At 37.7% G+C, this 21,214-nt stretch overlaps 1 protein-coding gene across 3 annotated transcripts in view; it reads right to left on the bottom strand.

Moving 5' to 3' along the window:
- Positions 1–1,366: 1,366 nt before the first annotated feature.
- LOC139777807 (uncharacterized) overlaps positions 1,367–21,214 on the bottom strand; it is a 166,339-nt gene continuing 146,491 nt past the window's right edge. For all 3 annotated transcript variants that reach the window (XM_071715431.1, XM_071715433.1, XM_071715432.1), the window contains one exon: positions 1,367–9,090. In XM_071715431.1, the coding sequence (XP_071571532.1) occupies positions 8,999–9,090 (92 nt within the window). In that variant the 3' untranslated portion in view covers positions 1,367–8,998. The remainder of the gene's footprint in view (positions 9,091–21,214) is intronic.

Raw genomic sequence — 21,214 nt, 5'->3', positions numbered from 1 at the left:
GAATCGAATCGAATCGATAAATAAAATTTTATTCGAATCGAAGCGAATCGAATGATTTCAAACCGAAGTGTTGAAATATAATTTTTAATTAATAATATAATTATTAGATTTAATTTTAACACGTAGATAATAAGAGAATATTTTAATGTAAAAAAGTATAATATTGATTGTATAATGTAAATTCTTTTTAAAGCAAAAAACATATTTACATGTTTAATATAAAACTAATATTTTATTTGATATCGCAATAACTGAAACAATTAGGTAAAAAATCATAGATAAATTATTAAAATACTTTAATATAGTATTCAATAACATCATCCAATTACATTATACATATTATTACATTATACACATTATACAAATTAAAATAAAATAATGTAGTTTACTTTATTATCAATTCTCATAGCTTATTACTATTTTTTATACGCATATTCAAACTTTTACTCATAATTTGATAGGGTCATAGAACAAATTAGAAATATACTTTTTGACTGCTTTTTGACTATTTAACTGCTCAGTGAGTGGTTGTAATACTGAATGCACCTGAATGTTAATACATGACCGTATTTTTGCTCATTAACGGGAAATGTAATTTTATAAAATTGATAATATATATGATTCGTATTCGACCATCTAGATTCGAAATTTTTGAATAGTTCGGATTCGAATTGTTCGCATATCTCTATTCTATATGTAATTGCTAACAAAATAGAAACTGAAATGGTATTCGACGAGATGGTATACGACGATACTGAGATGGTACTGATTAAAACAAGGAATAGTGGTATTTTAAAAAATTGACGAATAAAACGTTAGGCAGGAACAAGTGTCTTCGACTTTTTTAAAGATATCGGTCTACCGCTATATTGCATCGACGGAAACTGCGGTATGAATTTCCGCGAAAGATTGTCGCATTTCCGCGCGAAATGACGGTTCACCGAAAGGTCATAACTAGACTATGACTATGTCGTTTCCTCCCTATTTAGCATCGTCGCTGTATATAAATAGTCATGAATATTGACTGCAAGGAATTTTATTCGGGATATCAATGCAGGGTGTCCTAAGACTTATTGTGATATCCATTAATGGCAAATTCTTGAGATCATTCTAAGATAAAAATCCTAGTATCAAAATGCCGATATAATAGTTTTTAAATGAGGTATGTTCAAAGTCGACCAGTCAAATTGTTCAAAATTCATACGTTTAAAATTGATTAATCAGCGATTGCCTAAAATTAGTGCGTTAATTGCAATGTATTAACAATTAACTGATTTTATCAGTATGTCGATGACATTCGGTAATGAATAATCCAGCGTCGAAGTGATACAAATGCGAAACACCAAGAAAAAGAAAAATATATAAATCCGGTCGTAATAAATTTATTGGCAACAATCACGATCAGTCGAGTCGAGTGCAAATAAATACACAATATGTGTTTAATCTAAAAATGTCGATATATTTCTATATCCTCTCCCTCATAGGGATAGGACAATTCCAATAACTTCGGCTTACAAATTTATCGGGGAGGGAGGGAGGGAGGGGGGAGGCAGTATTCGTCGGTACGCTGGCGTTGACACACCGGGCGCTCGATCTCGCCGAGATCAGCATACTGTGAGATTTTTCATATCGCGGGGGACCACATGTTCCCTTGAAATAGTAAAGCTATCGATTTTGTACTAGTTTCTCGCCAATATTCGAGTCAGTTCTATGAATAGCGCTTCATTACTCTCCTATCCATTTATCCGGTTTCGAATCTCCCTTTTCTTGGTATACATTTACAATTTGTAAAATCCATGTTTTATTAAACATCAATCGATCCACTTGTTGCGACTCATAATCATCTCGAACTCGTTTTATAAAAGTTTTATTTAAAAAACGGAATTTTTATAGAATTTCTAAAGGTTCTATTTTAGTTATTATCATAAAATGGCATGATGATGGAACATTTTTTTATGTGTATCGTTGAGTGTTTCTCGTTGCAAATTTGCATAACGCGTTCCCTCGAAAATGTTCGACTTGCGAAGTAGGTATCCCCTTTCTCATTGACAGAATTTCATTTTTGACGGTTCGGGCCCAGCGAGGAGGAGCGCCCGATCGAACACGTCGACCGTAACATCATTGTTAAACAATATCTTAGCGATAGATGTGCGCCATACGTGATGTAATTTTACACAGAGTTACACCGTAATCTAGATAGGCGAAACAAATTACGAGAGCACGTATGATACAATATATATATAATTTTTTTTATATGAACGCTGTGTGTGTGTGTGTGTGTGTGTGTGTGTGTGTGTGTGTGTGTGTCTGTGTGGTACGAGTGTACGTGCTGAATCTCAAAATTTATATAACATAACGAAGACGCGCGAAGGTCTCCCCGAGCCGCATCGTGCACACATGCAATTTGTATAATTGCGCAAGTGCAATCTTCCGCGAGATATATAATTTCTCCTTCTTGCCACGACGTTGCTTCCAGGCAGTTCCTCTCTCTCTCTCTCTCTCTCTCTCTCTCTCTCTCTCTCTCTCTCTCTCTCTCTCTCTCTCTCTCTCTCTCTCTCTCTTTCTCTCTCGATTACCTCTTGTCAATCTCGTCGAGAATTGTCGAAGCATTTTGGCGTCCTTTGGCATCAGTGGCGTTAAATTGTAGCTACTTTCGCCGGGTCGCTTTGTAACGCGTGAATCAAGTGTATCTTGACGATTTTCGTTTTCCGACATCGTCAATCGACGCATGGCATCGATGACTTGAAGGAAAATATACAAAAGCCCCGTATATCGAACTATACATGCTGCATTGTTTTCAGGTGTGTAGTTTGAAGTTCGCAGTTCGAATGATCATGATATCGATCTCTTGATTCTTTTTTTTTACTAAGTTGTTCCATTTGTTTCGATGGCTGATAAAAGACTGTTAAACGGAGAAGAAAGATTGCTGACACAACATATTTTAAGCTGCCGTAATAAATATTATTAATTACTTAATTATTAATATAGATAACAAAAAGATTCCTTAAGAAAAATTATATTGCTACAAATTTTAACAGAAAATAATTTTGCAGCAAACGAATTCGGCAAGATTTTTAAAATAAAACATGGCTTTTTAGCTATCGATCTCGATCAGTTATAATAGTGAAGTTTTATGCTATATAGCTACATTTTTTATGCAGCTATAATTTTGCTGCTTGTAGCATAAAATCCTTTTTCTCCGTGCGCAATCATGATTTCGATTTAAATTATTATATATATTTATTAAAGTCTTAAGGCAAAAAATACCGAGATACGTGCAGTATTTTTCTGACTGATGATCGCGGGACATTGTCATCGTCGTGATTGATATCGATATTCGAATAGGGGGAATTACCTTCGAAATGATATCAGCGCGGATTCTTGCTAAGGATGGGATTAACACATAACGTACTTAAGAATCGAAGTCAAATTTAATAATCAAGTTTCATTTTCTATAGGATTCGAGTAATATTCATAAGAAATAATATTTCATACATTATACTTGCGAAATAATCCATCCCGATTAGTTGGTTTCGAATTTTATTCAGGATTCGAAAGAATCAAATCTTTTACAAGTAGTTATACTCGAACTCTAAGAATGATAAGTTGTTAATTTAAAGAATGTATAAATGTGTAAAGATTTTGAGTAACTTTTATTCTATATTTTTAATCAAATTTTTATTATATTCAATTTCAATAATCAATAATCTAATATTTGTAATTATCAAAAAATACTGTACTAAAATTTCTAGTAACGTACTCATAAAAGATTCGAACATATTTGATCCAGATTCGAGTCCGCTTGGAAAGTAATACTCTTGTTTCTCGAGATAATCATCGAGAGTTGGAAAAATTACGCCAACAGATTCGAATCTACTTGTAAGATACGTAATCCCATCGCTAATCCTCGCGTATAAGGCATACGGTTTGGTGCTTAGCTACTACTTCTCTATTACTCCAAGCCCGAATTCTTTTTTCCTCCCGAAGGATCTTAACCGGCGGGCGGCGACAGCCGGCTCCCCGTCGTGTCCGGCTCTCTTCGGTCGTCCGCGTGAAAATTCCGCTCGTGTGATTCCACGCCCGTAGAAAGCTGGTGGGTTCTCCGTTGAACGGTCGACGTTTCCGGACTTGCCCGCCGTCGTGACGTGACATGAAATAACGACGAGGAACGACGACCATCGACGAAATGAACGACCGCTCGGCGCGTGAGCCTCGAAGCGAAGGCGAAATGGCTATTTCGCCACGTCGCGCAGCAGCGACGACATTAGTCATCGCATTGTAATTCGCTTGTTATCCGGCGGACCCTCGTCGGTTACATCGGCGAAGACTGCGACCTGCGACTACGCGCGAATAGTCCTCGGCGCTTCGGGGACTTCGGAATAAACTCGCGTTTACGTCGATGAGAATGTAAAAGTAATTAACACTCCGGAATAAAGTTAATGCGCGTTTGTTCCGCGATTTGCGAATTACTTCGGAGGAAAAGGCGTGTTTCTCGGCGCGGAAAATCCATTCGTAAGTCCGATTTTCGGACTCTTGTCCTCGGCAGATCGCATCTTCTGTGACAAGTGCGTCAAACTTGCGAAACCCTCGTTTCGTCGGGGATCACGTCGCGAGTGTGATCTCGCCGATTGTCAGTCGTGACCTCGATATAAGGCCGCTTGACGAGTGCGTCAAACAGCGTCTCGCAGATGACACCGGATCTCCCGCGAATGGTGGGGAAATGCACGCGACGTGATGTTCTCCGCGATGGTTTTCATTATGTACGGCACGTCGCGTTAATAGTGCCGAGCCTGTCCTCTTAGCTTCCCGATGAGATCTCGACACGTGGACAAATTAGAGATAGACAACATAAAGAATTCGATGCAACAACGAGATAACTCTATGGATTGATCTCGCTAAATTGAAACTTCTCGAATCGAAAGATTCTGCAATTCCTGGTAGCTAAAATGATTAAAATGTTACATTTAAGGGACCTGTGGAAAATTAGAACGCCTTTCTTCATGTTATTCAAAACGTTCTATCATGCATTTATATTATTTTTCTTTTATATTTAATCACTCATACTCTGGTATTGAATTAGCGATTAGAATTCATTCAGCTTTCGTTAGAAATCAATTCTTTCAGTTGTGATATTCTGTCCTACTTCTTGAGTTACGAGGTATATTTGTCTCGCCATTGCCCCAACCTGATTTAATTTGACCTGATCTGACCTGCGAGACGCGGTGGCGGTAATGATAGCGTTAACGTACCGCAGTGTGTACGCTTATTTAGATTATTTTTAAAGCGATTTATCGGTAACGTACGACGGACGAGTGGCAAAGTGTTAACGCTTGTACCTTGCCGTGACAGATGCTCCGTAAATGCCCATTGTTCTTTGTCGATCGAGAAACCTGTCGCGCATTGTATATTCGCCATTTCGCTGCTACTCTAAATTCTGAGACCGGCCGAGATTTTGTCCACGAGAAAACACGCCGCGCGAACACCTCGCTTCTTTCCTTTTTTTTTTCTAACGGAAAATAAAGAACAGAGAACGTATCGTTGTCAATAAATGTGTAGAATAGGAGTTCGAGAACAACGACCGTTCCGTTCGTAGAAATCGCTTTGCAATTCGCGGGAGCCTGTTACAACGGTTCGACGAACTGTGGAAATAATATAGAAATAATAAAGTGGAACACGTTTAGTAAGATAAATTATATTTTTTCAAGCGTCTGTCAATTTGTCTAACATTTAACGAGTAATCGAGAGTGTCAGAGGCAAGAAGATACACTTGACGAAGTCCTCCATTTAAAAAATAAGTTAAACGTATAATATCCGAGATAAAAAGCAATATCATCCTTTGCGCGCGACGTTCGGTGAAACATTCCATGGCGTCGAATATCCTTTTGCCTCCGAGGTTTTTTTTTCCACTGAAAATTACTCTCACATCCAGATATCATTATTTGCATAGAAAAAAGAGCAGACTTTTCGTCCACGATTCGATCGTAAACGTAAATCTTCGGGAAAAGATAACGCAATTCTTTCGTTCACTTTCAATATAAACATCGCGATCGCGGTCGCGTGAATGTGAAATCGATGAGGAATATTTTACAAATACACAGAGTGTTTCCTAACATGTGGGACCAACTTCAGCAGTGGATAGGAGATACAAAAACAATGAAAAAAGTTCAAATATATACATATATCCTACTTAACGTTGTTTCCGGTCAATAAGGTTGAGAAATACTCAGGAGATATTGAACACTGTTTACAAATACAAACCGAATGTGGCCATTCTAAACATCTCCTATAAAAATAAGCAGCTGTAAATTACCGTAGCACAAAAATGGCTATAACTCAGAAACAAGGTGAAATAAGACATATATTTATCTGAACTTTTTTCATTTTTTTTTGTATCTCCTATCCACTGAAGTGGGTCCCACATATGTTAGGCAACACCCTGTATATGATAAGACGCCGATTGCGAAAGGTTTATCGATAGTTTCCGCCCTCCTGCAGTCTCTCCCGAGCTCGACGCACCGAACGGGTACCGAATCTTTGGCATTCGACCGACGGTTTTTACAGCCGGCAGCCGTCTTCGTCGGATATCCGAGGGGGGATGAATGCGACACACATTGACTTAAAAACTCTATTAAATACATACGATCGTAGCTATCATCGTCGATTATCGTCTCGGGTCTCTCTTCGTTACATTATCAACTATAACCGCAAGTTAATCATATATTATTGGCAATAATGTGTTAATCAATAATATTATTCCTCTTAGCATTAACGCGTGTCAGAGTGTGGGTATGTGTTATATGTACGCCTGAACGTACGCATCTATTACGTCACGTCCCATTAATAATAACATTACAACGTGTTAATGATTCTATGAACTTACAGTCGTATCAATAATAATGCGCGGTATGATATCCTCTTTTACATCTCGTCGCATTTGCGCCCGTATATCCTCTCTTTCTTCCCTTTTACTCTCGCGCTCTCGCTCGCCTTATCCATGCACACGGAACACATATGCAACGCACGCACGCACAGCGCACACGCATACACACACACACACACACACACACACACACACACACACACACACACACACGCAGTTGAGTATACTCAAATATATACTCTGCATATTTAATCGTTTATTATCGTTCTATTTCTCGTTTCGTTTCTACAAACGCGGAGTGCGCTTTTCGATTACAAAAGAAGGAGGGTGAGATGGAAAAATTCGAGTTGCGAAAGACGACGCGGTCTCGCCAATCGACGAAATGCGGTATTCGCGCGGCGATAAGAAAGTTTTATTGCGGCCGCTTACGATAAGAAACTTTTCGAAACTGTCATTGTCAGAACCGTTTGAACGGTACGCCATGTAAAGTTATCCTGCTTATTAAAAACGTTTAAGATTCGATTCTCCTAAAAAATTAACCCTTTGACTGGCATTGACGCAATATGGCGCATATCGTTTTATTTTTTCACAGTCAGCAAGATTTTCATGAAACTTAGTGCTGGCGGCTTAAACTTTCAAAAACTTTTATAAATTGGCGGATTTCTTTAAAAGACTCGGTACCAGGGTTTTTTTTAGGTTGCTGAACACGAATTTAAAGTAAAAATTCCAAAATTCAAAATGACCGATCCAATATGGCGACCCCCTAAATTTGGAATAATGCAATAAACTTTTGCGTTCTAAAGAATGGCAGTCAAGTCCGAGAGGTCTTGAAATCTGGTGTACACTCAAAATTCGAGTGATCAACCCCCAGATTCGTATTCAGCGACTTAAGAAATCCATTAGTACCAAGTTTCATGAAAATCGGATAGAATTTTTATCTTGCCAGTAATCAAAGAGTAATCGCGCGGTTGTAAAGAGTAATCTAGTCCAAGGGATCGATAGGATGAATTCGTCAATTGGCGAAAGAAGCCCGTCGTATGTCCGATGTCCGCACGCCAATCGCCGCGGTCACGACTCGCCAAGTCTCTTTAGGCGCGTGATAACACGTGGCGAGGAAACCCAATGCAGCGTGACAGACAGCGTGACGAAGACAGCGTGAAGAAGCGCTTCGATACGAGACGGACTCTCGTTCCAGACACCGTGTGACACATTCCCCCCGCGAAAGTAAATCGAGATTCCCCGGCGTTGCGCAAAATTCTCGAGCTGATTAGTGACGATAAGTAAGGCTGGCGTCCAATTATTTTGCGCGTGAGAGCTCTCGAAGTTTTCGCGTGGAAAATCATCGAGAAATTCCCTTCTCGGAAGTGCTTCCGGAAGTCGGCTAATGATTAAATCAATCGATTTATCGTATTGAGATAAATTTATCGATTTAATCATTGAATTTGAAAAAGATATAAAATTATAAATGCAGGGAACCGAATAACACGACAGTGACTCACCCTATTTCGACGGACCTGAAAAATCATGCCGGCTGGCCTTGTTCTGAAAGGAAAAAAAGGGGTAGATTTCGTTTTAATATATACCGTTGAGGGCGGATAGAAAAAGATCAATTATCTCACTATAATCTATGTACATACAACAGATCTCTGGAGTTCACTTTTTTCTCTTTTTCAAAGGTACAAGATATAATGTGAAGAATAATCTTTCGCAAGTTTATACTTTGTGTACTTTTTGTATGTGTGTGTGTGTGAGTGTATTTGTGGATGTGTATGTCGCATGTATATAGACTCGAGGGCTCCCAAAATTATTAAATCATACACAGAATATTATATTAGTTGATAACGGACTTGGAAGGGAGAGGGTGAAACACGCGCGCGAGAATTCTGCGCGTGAGAGGAACGCGAGAGGCGAGAGTGCAAAGGGACTCTGCTCGGTCGGGGAGATGAGAGAGGATGGTCGCGGTCGATATACGCGTGCAAATCGGGGTTACTGGACGATACAGCAGCAGGGGTTGCTCGCGAGGGTTGTGGTAGCCGCGATGCCGCTCCGCTGCCGTTGCTGCCGCGTCTGCCTGTACCGCTGGTGATGCTGGTGGCTCGTCACCCTCGCGCACCTGGGCTATTGGTTCTCCAGGGAGTAGTGGCGCGACCGCTTCCAGAAGCCCTTGAAGAAACTCTTCTTCTTGGGCGCGTCGCCGCCGTCCGCGCACCCTGGAACAGAAAAGCGCCGTCCGGGACGTGAAGATTTACGTACAAGCCGGTTTCTCAGCGACGCCGCGACGGCATTACGGTCCGAGTGGCGAGTAGGTGTCGTACTTGTGATTTATGAAACGTCGCAGCACTCGCAGCTGCCACGCTCGCCACACTTTTCCTTCTTTAAGTGATATATTATAGATTTACGCATTTATATAGTCGGTGAGTGATATAAAGTCACTCGCTATACAAGGCATTTCTCCAAGAAAGGGTAATCTTGCGTGAAAAGACGAGTCAAGAAAGCGCAGAATATAATTTTTTTTTATAGGAATTATCCCTTTTTCTGTATGCATTACTCTGCACGTGCACAAGTATAAGGTACTTGAATACGTAACCCAGAAATATAAAGTTTATCTTCCTAAAAACAAAACAACTTTATTGATTAAGCGAAGGAATTGTATCGACTTGGTAAGTAAATTGTTGTTCGATAGATAAGGAGTTCATTTATCTTCGTCAACCGATGCACACATACGTATCGAGTTTTATCTGATATTTTAACTTGAATCGAATACTATATTTACCGAGAGCATTTTTATGTTGCTGAGATTTTATGTAATGAATCAATTGTTTATTTAATATCCTTTCAAATTTCGCGATTTATCACGTAGTATACTTGCGTTGCGTAGGAATTTGAAATGAAAGAAAGAACATCCAACTTCGGATAGAGTTGCCAGATTCTACCGTGACAGACACGTGTACCGAAGTAACCGAAATCTCAGAGGCGGCGAGCGAATGTGGATTTACCACTCGATTCGTTTCCGACCGATCGCGTCCGCGAGCCGCAGGTCACACAGTCGACGCTCCGCTCGAAAGTACATTGCCGCGCTGCATTGCGGTTTCGTTACCGTTGCTAGATCCGTTGGGAACACGGTTTTACACGGCTGTCGGCTGACAATCAATTTACCGACGTGTTAACTATCGGGCGAAAGCCGTAAAACGTCGTACGCTGTCTTTAGACTTCGTGACGACATCGCGACATGATTTTGATGTATTGATTTTGAGTACTATATATACTAACGGTCCTTCTTGATTTTTGGTTCATTTTTTGATTTATTATTATTAATATAATTAATATAATTGCAATACAATATAATTATGTATTGTGTATATATACGGATAATTATTATCCACGTATACAGCCGAAATATCTTCCACTTTAGCAAAAAAAATGTTCATAATTAATATGCAAACTGTGGTGTTTTAAATATTAGTAATAATTGAAATATTTTTATTCGTAATACAATAAAACAACCGGTCGACATTTCTTATGATAATTCTCGCTACATCTTTCAAGATCGTAATCGACCAGAGCAAGAGCAAAGTGGTCGGTGATATTATAGTGGCTATAGGTATCTGAAAATCGATGCACGTACTTTTGAAATCACCAAGCCTGTTCATTAACTGAGAGACAAAGGACCCCGCGGGGCAATCTATTTCGGTCTTCAGCTTCTACCAGACATGAAAAATCTGGAAATGTACAAGGGATCGAATCGGACTCAATCCCTCTTCCCTCCTCATAGTTGATCACAAACGCTACTTTGATCTTTCGAAATCGATCCACATTCTAATTAAATATATTACAATAAGTACCGCGAGTCCTTCTCGTTTGTATAATAAAGCGTTTAATTAATTCTTCTAATTCTAGTTTGACGGATTCACTCGTGAGATGCCGGAACGTGGGATAAAGTGGGACAAAAACGTGATTCACACGCGACTCCGCGCGACGCTGAAAATGACGTCGGGAATAAATCGTCGTTCGTTGCTGTCATAGACGCCGCGAGATATCCGATTCTCACATGTCTGCCGATATATAATTTTTCTTCCTAGAAATCGGTCAAGACTTGCGGTGACACAAGAAACTATTTATCGCCCTGCATTTCTAATGATAAGATAGTTCACTAAAAATAACTCCTTTTTTCAAGCCTGACAAGCTTGTGAGAAAGATAATCGTTCCTCTTTAAAGTTTTTGATGTACGATTCCGACTTCTTAGATATTTTATCGCGGTATAATAAGTTTTGACAAATTGAAATTGTAAGAAAAGACTATTTTGGTACGACGATCTTTGTCAAGCCTCCCAATACGGCAACGGTATATGTGACATGTTGAAAAAACTTTTATGCATTCGAAAGTATATTATTAGCATTTTTGATGCTTGAAAGAGGAATTTATTTTAAAGATTTATAAAATTATCGTGCCATATTGGATCTGTTATTACAATACATGACGGAAAAAATTGTGAATTAAAACTGACGAATATAATGCAGTGGATACAATGTTTATTCATAATTGTTTAATTTACAACTTCTTTATGATGCAATCCGATATTTGATTACGAGGATCTTATTAATCTTAATCTTGACAACAAATTACTTTTAACTTTACAATATATATTTAATTCTGAATGTAACTTTTCTAGCATGTCGCATATGCAACTGTAGCGTACATTATGCTAAATCAGTCTGTTAATTCAATATTAATTCCTCAAAATTGTGACGTGAACATTTTGCAAACCGGAAATGTATTTATTATTAGAAAAATGTGAGAAATAATTATCTTTTTCTTTAAGTACTCTTTCGCTACTACTAAGACCGCGGAGCTCTCGCGGTCCCGTTTCGGGAGCTTTCGGGCGCGCGACGCGCATCGACCAATCATTCGCGTTTACCGGATCATGCGATCACGGCATGACAGGATCAATACGCGTCGGGAGAAACTTCGTGGTCAGGGTTGACGGGGGGAGCGGCGCGAAATCCCCTCGTTCGGAGGGCGACTAAGGGATGGCGTTACGGGCACTTTATTGATCCGCGATCGCGACGGATTGAAAGATTTCCGAACAAGTACTTTTAATAATGTGTGATACAATAGCTTTCTATTTGATTAATCTATCATTTGGAATAAAAAATCTATTTATTTTTTATTATAATCATGTAGAAATAAGAAGAAGGGGGGGGGGAGAGAGAGAGAGAGAGAGAGAGAGAATATAAAATTTAAATTTATTATCATCAATATTTCAAATTAATCTCGTTAATAAAAATGCATTTTTAACTGAGCTTTTGGTTCTTTTTCGAAAAGTCTAATTTGTTTTATGATATCTACTGCTATCATCCACCGCAACATTAGAAAATTCTGCATCAATTTCATCAATCCATAAGACATCATTTCAATAAAAATTGAAAGAACAACATAACAAAACGATGATTTTTAATTCAATCTTTTATTAAAGCATCTCGTCTTCCTTGTAATTGCAAGTTGTTGCAATTACAATCATGGAATTTCTGGTAACGAAACGAAAGCAAGGTCACGCGCATTCTTTTCGCGATGCTCACAACTACGCGGTCATTCAATTGTGATTTCGCTTAATTGCGGTTATCGGCTTGAAGGCGCCACGTAACTCGATATCCTGCGCACGGACACGTCTGGCTTGCAATTAGCATATTTCAGCCACGTTTTCAAGTGTGCGCGATCGTGGCTATATGTTGAGTAGCGAGAGAGAAGTCCTGCTGACAATTCTCTCGCCGCCCGCATAACAATGGCCGGCTTTTCCGGTCAGGCACCGGATCAGGAGGAATGACGGCGCGGCGTCGTGATTAATACGACGCCCGTACTGTCGGCGTCGCGACGCCGCTCCTCTCTTTTCCGCTTTTCCTCTCGCGCGTAAACCAAGCCTGTCATAAGCCTGTCCTTTGTGGAATTTTCTTGACGCCCGAATTATTTCTCTTACGTAGATTTATGTCGTCGACGTTTTTAAAACAGAACCAGCGCTCGTCATGATGTTCACCAAGAACGCATCATTTATTATATCTCTATCGTAATCCTTGAATTATTAATATTAACCCCTTCACTGTCAATGTCGTGTATACACGTCATGATGAAATAAATGTAGAATGCCCCGGACATTTTTTTGACCCACTTTGTGATTTTCGTCTAAACAGTGAAGTGTGTTATTTTCGAAGAATTCCACATTGCTTATAACATGATTTTTAACGATACTTAAATTAATTTAAGTTTATAGTTTCAATATGGCAAACCAGAATGCATTTATCAAACGCAAAAGATGTGTAGAGATATGTGTATGCGCGTGTCCCAATTTAAAAAAATACGATTATAAAATTCAATCATTTTTAATAACAATATATTATGTTAAATATGAAAAAGTAAGTCTATTTATAACTTTTTATGTATGTGTTGTTTGTGTACAGTTATATTCCAAAGAAATTTTAATAAAGTGTTATTTGCTCGCATATAATTTGACAAATAAAATTCTTTTTAATATATAGATTATTCGCTTATTAATGCAATTCACATTTATTGCTAAACAACAGTAACAACATAACGATAATATAATTTTCAAATTCCTTGGCTTTGTTCTACAACTTTATAGCTTTATGGTCAGGAAGAACAGAGAAATTTGTTTATGCGCAATAAATCTATTTTTTGCTTGAAAAGTATTACAACGACTCTTAATATAGAATAAATAAATAAGACAATTTTCGAGCAGATCGCCAACATAATGTTAATTTGCGAGTTCCAAATCACTCTCCTTTCCCTCCGTCTTTCGATACACCGCACCGCCGAGAAGCGATGTTGAATCGACATGAATCATCGACATGCAGTGACACAAATCAAATGAAAAGCAGAAATCAAATACTGCGAATCAACTCGGTTTGTCGCTAAGTGGAAAGCACCCAGAGAAATGCGACTCATCGACGAGTTTCAATGTAAATCGCTCGGGACACCGTGCGCTGATTACAGTTACACACTCCACACTCATGGTCGATGGCACACTCGAGATCGCGCATACAACTCGTTCGGCTTCTCTCGAGGACGTCGCGGACGTCGCATACGTCTTCGATCGGCCGTGACTTTGAGTGACCGCGATAGCGTGTCAAGGTAACGTCCGCGCGTAGACCCAGACGTTTGGGAGGAGATTCCGGTAACTTTGGCGATATACGGGGATAATTTTTGTAAATATTTTAAACGAAAATTGTGATAAAAAGTTTAAACGTCGCTCCGCGGTTATTTGTTCCCGAGTTATTAACGAAAAGTAGAACAATGTGGTTAGGATGCACCAATTGGAGTTAAAACTAAATGCAGTATCATATTAATTCCATGGATTAGATAAAATTTAATTTTTAATTTATAATTTTACTAAAATATATATTTCTATGCGAGTAAGACATATTTCTATATATATTAGTACCTATATATATGAAAGTTTTTCATTTTTTCATAATGTATCTAATAATGCTCGTAATTCAAAAACTGTCTAAAAGCTGTCGAACCTTGAATCTCTTTTAGCATCTTTGTTAAATTGTGTCGCCAAAATTGTTAAAATTACGTGACATCCAATGTTAGCTGTTTAATCCGCGTGGATTCGATTTTCGATCCATCCATATCTAAGCGATTTGACGTGCACATAGAGAAAGGATGTTTGCGTAGAACAAGATTATTTCAAATGATAAATATGATAATAAAACGAAAATAATAATTTGAAAATAATTTCGAAAAAAATATACCGAAAAAAGTTTTGTTTTTCACAATACATTTTCCTCGATAGTTATCCATTTATCCTTAGCATATTTTTTTATATCCTTAAGAAATGATTTCGATTAAACTTCAATTAATTTAATCGATAATTAACCTATTAAGCAATACTTGTATTTTTCTTGTTAAATAAAATTATTGATCTTTTGTCGTTCAACATATGGAAAAACCGGGAAAACCGTTGAGAGATAACGAATTATATTACCTATAGTTAGAAATTTTGCTGTTGTTGTAATCGCTGATTAAGTTAGTCGGAATTTGGTCATGCTCGTCCTAAAAGGGATTTAGGTTTTTCGTTCGTAGTGAAATGTCATTCGTATCGATACATCGATATGTGTGAACACAGACTGCACAGAGAGAATCGTACATACAATCGTACCGTTTTTTGGCGAAATGTTACTCGCTTTGTAACAACGAATCAATACTTTCCCAGCTGTGGGAGCGATTAGTAGACACCATGTTATGGGGGTCGCTTTCTACATGCACTCATGCGCGTGCTTTACATTTCGCGCACGCATCCACCGCATATAATTGACGAAGCACGTTGATTTTTCAACGCGTTCACATGCGAGCGACGTTTAATTTTGCAAACACGACAGAATCTCCGCAATACTCGTAATATGTAGACTGTAAACTACAGAAGAAACAATCGTACAACTGTACGGCTTACGTAAACTGTGATAAAAAATTTCTCAAGAATTTTCTAATTTTTCATCAGAAAAAATTACATTTTTAGACGCAAATGAAAAATAAGTTTAATTATTATCTGGACTTCTCAGTTTCTTTTTCTTACAGGAAGAAAATTACAAAGAAAAAAATTCAATTGTTCGCTTCAGACGTTAAATTTGAAAAAGTATTGAAAAGAAATAAACGGACTTTCAGAAGTATTTTATATTGTATGAGAATGTCATTCTTATGTTTCCAAGAAATATAATAAGAAGATAGTATATGTCAGAAACATAAAAGAATGTCAATATTGAAGAAAAATTATTTAAAACAAGATTAACAGAAAACTTATTTCAAACAACATTTATATAACTATAGAAAGAAGTGACAGTTTTTCGACAAAAATTCTGTAACAGTTCTCTAACTTTTCGTGGTAGACAAAAATTTTCCGAGAATTCCAGATTTTCCAAGATTTTTAAGGTAATTGGCCTGACATTGTGTTTGTAACCCGTTTAACATATAGCCGTTTGATCTTGAACTTTACCTTCTGTGAAAGTTCTATGTCTCAAACTGATAATCAGAGAGCTATGTTTAACCTTTAGATAACAGAAAGCCTATTTTTAGGCTTTATACTATTTATGCGCTAAAATATCATATATATAAGCTGGGTTTTTTTGTCGCTGAGTTTCGGGAATCTAAAGAAAACAAATGAGAATAGCCAATGTGTAGTATGTTCAAAAAAAGGTATTCGTCGAAGACCAAAGTTCATGTGCCGTGAGCGCGATAAGTCTCTGTATGTTGTACCTTGCTTCGAAATACATATATCACACAAAGCAACAATACTAAATGTATGCATAAACGTAAATAAAAATTTTTTTCTCATAAAGTCCTTATGAATTTGTAGGCATTTTTAGCTCTGAATTTCAAAGTATATTTTTATAACAAAATTTTGCAAAAAGTATTTCCATATTTCTCATTCAAAATTAAATATAAATAATAACTTTTCTGAAATTTACAATCATATCCATATGAATGTTTTATGCAATTTTTCCATTTCTGTCAACCTACTGGACGGAAAGCTTATTTTTAGGCTCTACGGGGGTGGAGCTTATTTTTCATAGTATTAACACTTTAACACATATGGCATATGAAAGTTATAAGAGTAAATATCATAAAAAGTCATGAAAAAACCTACCCGTCCTCTAAAGGTTAACACCAAATCGGAAGAATTAAAAAGTTTCTTCGACCCTGCAATAAACTGCTTCAATATTTCAGATGTTGAGATGAAACGTCATCATTCTGTTTTGATCTTCATTCGTCTTATATAAATGAAAATAAGATAAAACTCAAAGGAAGCTATTAAGTTATCGGGCCATGGAGCCTAATGTATTAAATTCGTAACTAAATGGGGCTTCATGGTCCGATAACTTAACATTTTCCCTTGAATTTGATTCAGAGCGAGTCTCTTTATCACAGTTTAATTTTAATGAGACGAAACGTTATTTCTCAGGCGTAATAAATGACGATTCTGCGTGATCGAGGTCGTTAACACGCAAATTTATAATTTTCCTAAATTTTTCCCAAGTATCCCGGAAGCTGAGATAGGGATTGACCCGCGATCGAGGGTCGCGAAGGGTCACGTCGAGAAACAGAGAGAAGGTAATGGAGAGAGAGGAGAGAGTAATGGAGAGTGACGTGTTGTGGAGCGGCGCGGGCCAATGAACGGTCGAGGGATGGAAGGAAGGAAGGAAGGAAGGAAGATGGGGCCCTGCCGCGGAGGAGAGCCGGTGCGTGCGGATCAATACCGATAATGTATACCTATAGGACGCGGAGACGCAGGCTCTTGGGTGTGTCCGATCTCTCGCGCGCATGCAGTATCCCGAGTGCATGCTCGTGCGTGGTTTTCTCCCTGTCCCGCCGACTTTTCCGGGCCCGTTCCTTGCCCGTGGTCGATTCCTTCAAAAGGACATTGAACTCTGGCGTCCGCGTTAAACCCCCGACGTGAAACTCGCCCGGTAAAGCCTCTGCTTCACCCACTCACGAAGTTGTTCTCGCGCAGCCGTCAGCTGATAGAATAGAGCGTCCCGAATGTGAAGCGAGACCCTCTCTGAGGCTCCGTTTCGGAAAATTGCGAGACTTGTGACACGTTCCATGACACGCGATGCTTGAAGACGCAAGGGACGGAATACTGAGTTCCGTCTTGATTCAGTCGAGAAAAAGTGGTTTCGGACATCGAATTAAATCGCTCGTCGTTAATGAACTCCTAAAGAGCGCTAAGAAATTCATAATATCGATTCCTTATCATTTCTCACTCGTGGTATAGCGTATAGCCTTGGAAGTTATGGTAAAACGTTATAGTAATGATAAAACAGAATCCCAAACGTCTCAATTATAGATATATAAATGTTCAAGGATAACCGAATAAAATCAGAAGCGATCAGAGCTGAATTTTCGGGAATTTACGTCGGGTCATTAAAAATACATCGTAATACGCTTCTTTCTAATAATAAATTGCTCGTTAGCGGATTTAGAGCCACGGAATAATGTCACGGAATAATCATTCGTGGAACACAGATAAAAATAAGAAAGTGATTCAGAAAATTCAAACGTAGTTTTTGATTTTCACGAAGAATTTCGGATGATTGATTCTTGACGCTTCAAAATTTTAATAATATAAAATTTTTATGATATGAGGGTCCAGTCCTTGTATGTAGACCTAAACGTTATGTAGAATGACTTGCTATTATTGGATGCGACCCAAGCCGGTCAAGCTATTAATATTTTCTTATTTGAAAATCCTCGCGTTCACGCGTTCACCGTCCGAGAGTAACGGACGGAAAAACTGGATTTGGGAAAATCTTGGGAAATCTTCGGAAAATATTGAATTTCAAGGTAACTTAGCATTAACCCGACAATCCGCATTATATACGACTTAATTCACGCGAATGAAGAAATCCCGCGAAAACGAAGCGATCGCTATCTGAGCTATCGCAGTTTATCGATAAGATATGCCGAGAGTGCAAGAAACATACTAATTTTATTTGTATTCAATGTCAAAAAGCACATACGTGTGGGAGGAAAACTACATTCTGTAAAATATTCAGATGAATATTCCAATAGATGGATATGTAAATCTTTAATAATGGGAATGCGCCAAAAAAAAAACAATTTTCCAAAGATTTTAGCAACTTAACAATTATTTCTGCTTATACAGGAGAAAGCAAAAAGGGTGATGACTTTTAGTTATCGAATTATAAGCACTGTTAAATGAGATTTTTATACAGAAATGTAGTTCTGTCATTTAAAGTCTTGTTATATATTCAAAATTAAATATCGACTAACTTAACTTTCCTTAATCATGTGTAACAATAAATTAATAATAATATTAAATTAATTGAGTTAATTTTAACTTGATTTGCACTGCATTACACTATACTGCTCTATTTTTAGTAATTGGAGAACAACTGGATTTAATTTTTCAAGCGTCATTTGTTTCAAGCGTTTATAAAATTCTCAGAGATTATTCTTGTATCACGTTGTCATAAAATTATCAGTATCTCCTCATAATGTAAGTAGCAAACGATCGTTCGCGATACGTTGACGCAGCGGGTGCGATCGCGCGCTTTCGAGAATACCTCGATGGGGACCGGTGTAACTATATGCACATTAAAAAGCAGGCCTTCCTACTCGGTAAGCACACGTTTCCGAAAATAACCGGCGAATATTAATAGACGCGTTAGATCCACGGCGCGGCGGAGGAGACGGAGAAGCAAGCGAGCGTAGAGAGGGTCGCGATATTTCGGAGCGCACCATGATCCTACAGCTATTCCACGCCGCGGTGCGCACTAAATTCGGTTACGGACGGAATATAAAAGAGATTGTACGATTATATCGACGAAACGGGAGAGCTTCCTCGACTTTTTCCTGGCGACCAAGATTGGGGACAACTGCGAAACGCACTTCGTATATACTATAGGAAATATAGTTGAAGTTTAATAAAAAAATAATTTCTCCAAATCTCAAGGAAAAGAACAATAATTTCCCGTAGATTTTTTTTATATCAAATACAATTTCGAATTTCCAAAATGCTCTATTACGTAATAATAAAACCTTAAGATTAAAGACCGTTTTGCCTCACGCCGCGCCGCAGTTATGACATGTAACGCGTAAAGTTTATTCAAAATGAAATATATTGTTAGATCCCTTTCAATCTCCTTAAAAAGAATTTGATGTGAAGATTAAGATTAATGAGATTTCATGGTTATACTTGGTCTATTATACCGCAGAGAGATTGTAAATTAGGTTATTAAGAGTCGTTTCAGTTGAAAGTTGTAACATAAAAATAATCTTATAACTCTAAATAGAATAAAACTTTTCTCGAGCCCAAACTCGTATTGAACATGGAGGTAACTACGAAAACACTGATAATTCCCTTTTTTTTTTGCTAAACTTTGCCATTGCAGCGCTTATTTCATTTCATATGTAATATCTATATTAAACCTGTCAACGCGCGTATGCTATATAACTTTTAATGACTGACAATTCCTAAACCTTTTTTACAGTAACTTTTTTCGAATAACTAAAATTATAAAAATATCTTATTTTTTTGCTAAATAAAGTCAAATTCATTCTTTAACTTTTTTTTAGATAATTATATTTAAATGTAATAATTATAGGTAGAGTAGAAATATTACAATTAAATAGAGAAGTAACATCTTCGGTCGAGCTGAATCTTGGTAGCTTAATAATAATATTTTTGTGTAAATTTTTGTATATACTTTTTCCAACTCAGCAAACAATTTTTTATGGAACAGTAAATTCACATACTTAAATAAATAATCGATTTAACTTTTGATGCCAATAGGCATCCTTTCTAAATCACTGTAAAGAGTGTAAAGAATTTATTGCGGAAAATATCACCCCAGTCAGGATTCGAATTTGGACCTTCCTCCAATCCGTGTGATGGGGGTCTATACTACTACTAGCAAAATTATTGTTTTCTGAAACGAATATGGAACGCATTTAATTTATACGACGCCCTTCTTACATACGATAATAATTTATGACGATAATGCTGTTAATAGAACTGAAGTAACCGATCCTTGCTCATCATGATCCACGTTCTATGAGCGTTCGTATTAAGCCTCATTAAAGTGATCGCGGTGTCAAGTTCGCGGCGCGACGGTTCGCTACATTGTCCCTCCGAGTGAACGGATTGTGTGACACCGAGGGATTTCATTTCCAGGGGGCTGACACGCTCAGCTATTTTCGAATCGGACTCTACTGCCGAAAAGAAAAAGAGAGAGGGAAGAAGGGGGGGGGGGTGAGAGAGAGAGAGAGAGAGAGAGAGAGAGAGAGAGAGAGAGAGAGAGAGAGAGAGAGAGAGAGAGAGAGAGAGAGTCGGCAAATAAGAAGCAGTCGAAATATTGCCTACGAGGATCTGCGACCAAAATAAATCGGACGGACAACTTATTTTCTCGCGCGACGCTGCGTATCGCTGCGATTCTTTAACTTCCTAACACTGAGATTAAGAACTTGTTAAATTTCTTGCTAAGAAAAAGCACTAAAGATACTTCAAAATCCGTGTTTCTCAGGACATAGAAGGTATCTGGTAGTATTAATATGTATTTTTCCATATCAAGATATTTCATTATTATTTTCTAATAATCTTGATTAAAATAATAAAAATTTCTGCGAGATTTAGACATAGTATTCCATATAGTATCTAATTAGTTCTTTCAGCTTTAGATTTGTGCTCGAGAAATATTGTAATATTATTAATAGACAAAAAATGTAGTCGTAAAAGAAGAGTAGATTTAAAAGCTAATTAATGTTATATTTGAAATATTACGATGCAAAGAAATAATTGTGCAA

The sequence above is a fragment of the Temnothorax nylanderi genome, unplaced genomic scaffold, assembly GCF_030848795.1.
Source record: "Temnothorax nylanderi isolate EJ_2023f unplaced genomic scaffold, tnyl_v1.0 TNYL_tig0164_pilon, whole genome shotgun sequence".
In the NCBI taxonomy this organism is placed as follows: domain Eukaryota; kingdom Metazoa; phylum Arthropoda; class Insecta; order Hymenoptera; family Formicidae; genus Temnothorax; species Temnothorax nylanderi.
Note: the sequence above shows the minus strand (reverse complement) of the source record. Positions and strands in the feature narration are given on the sequence as shown.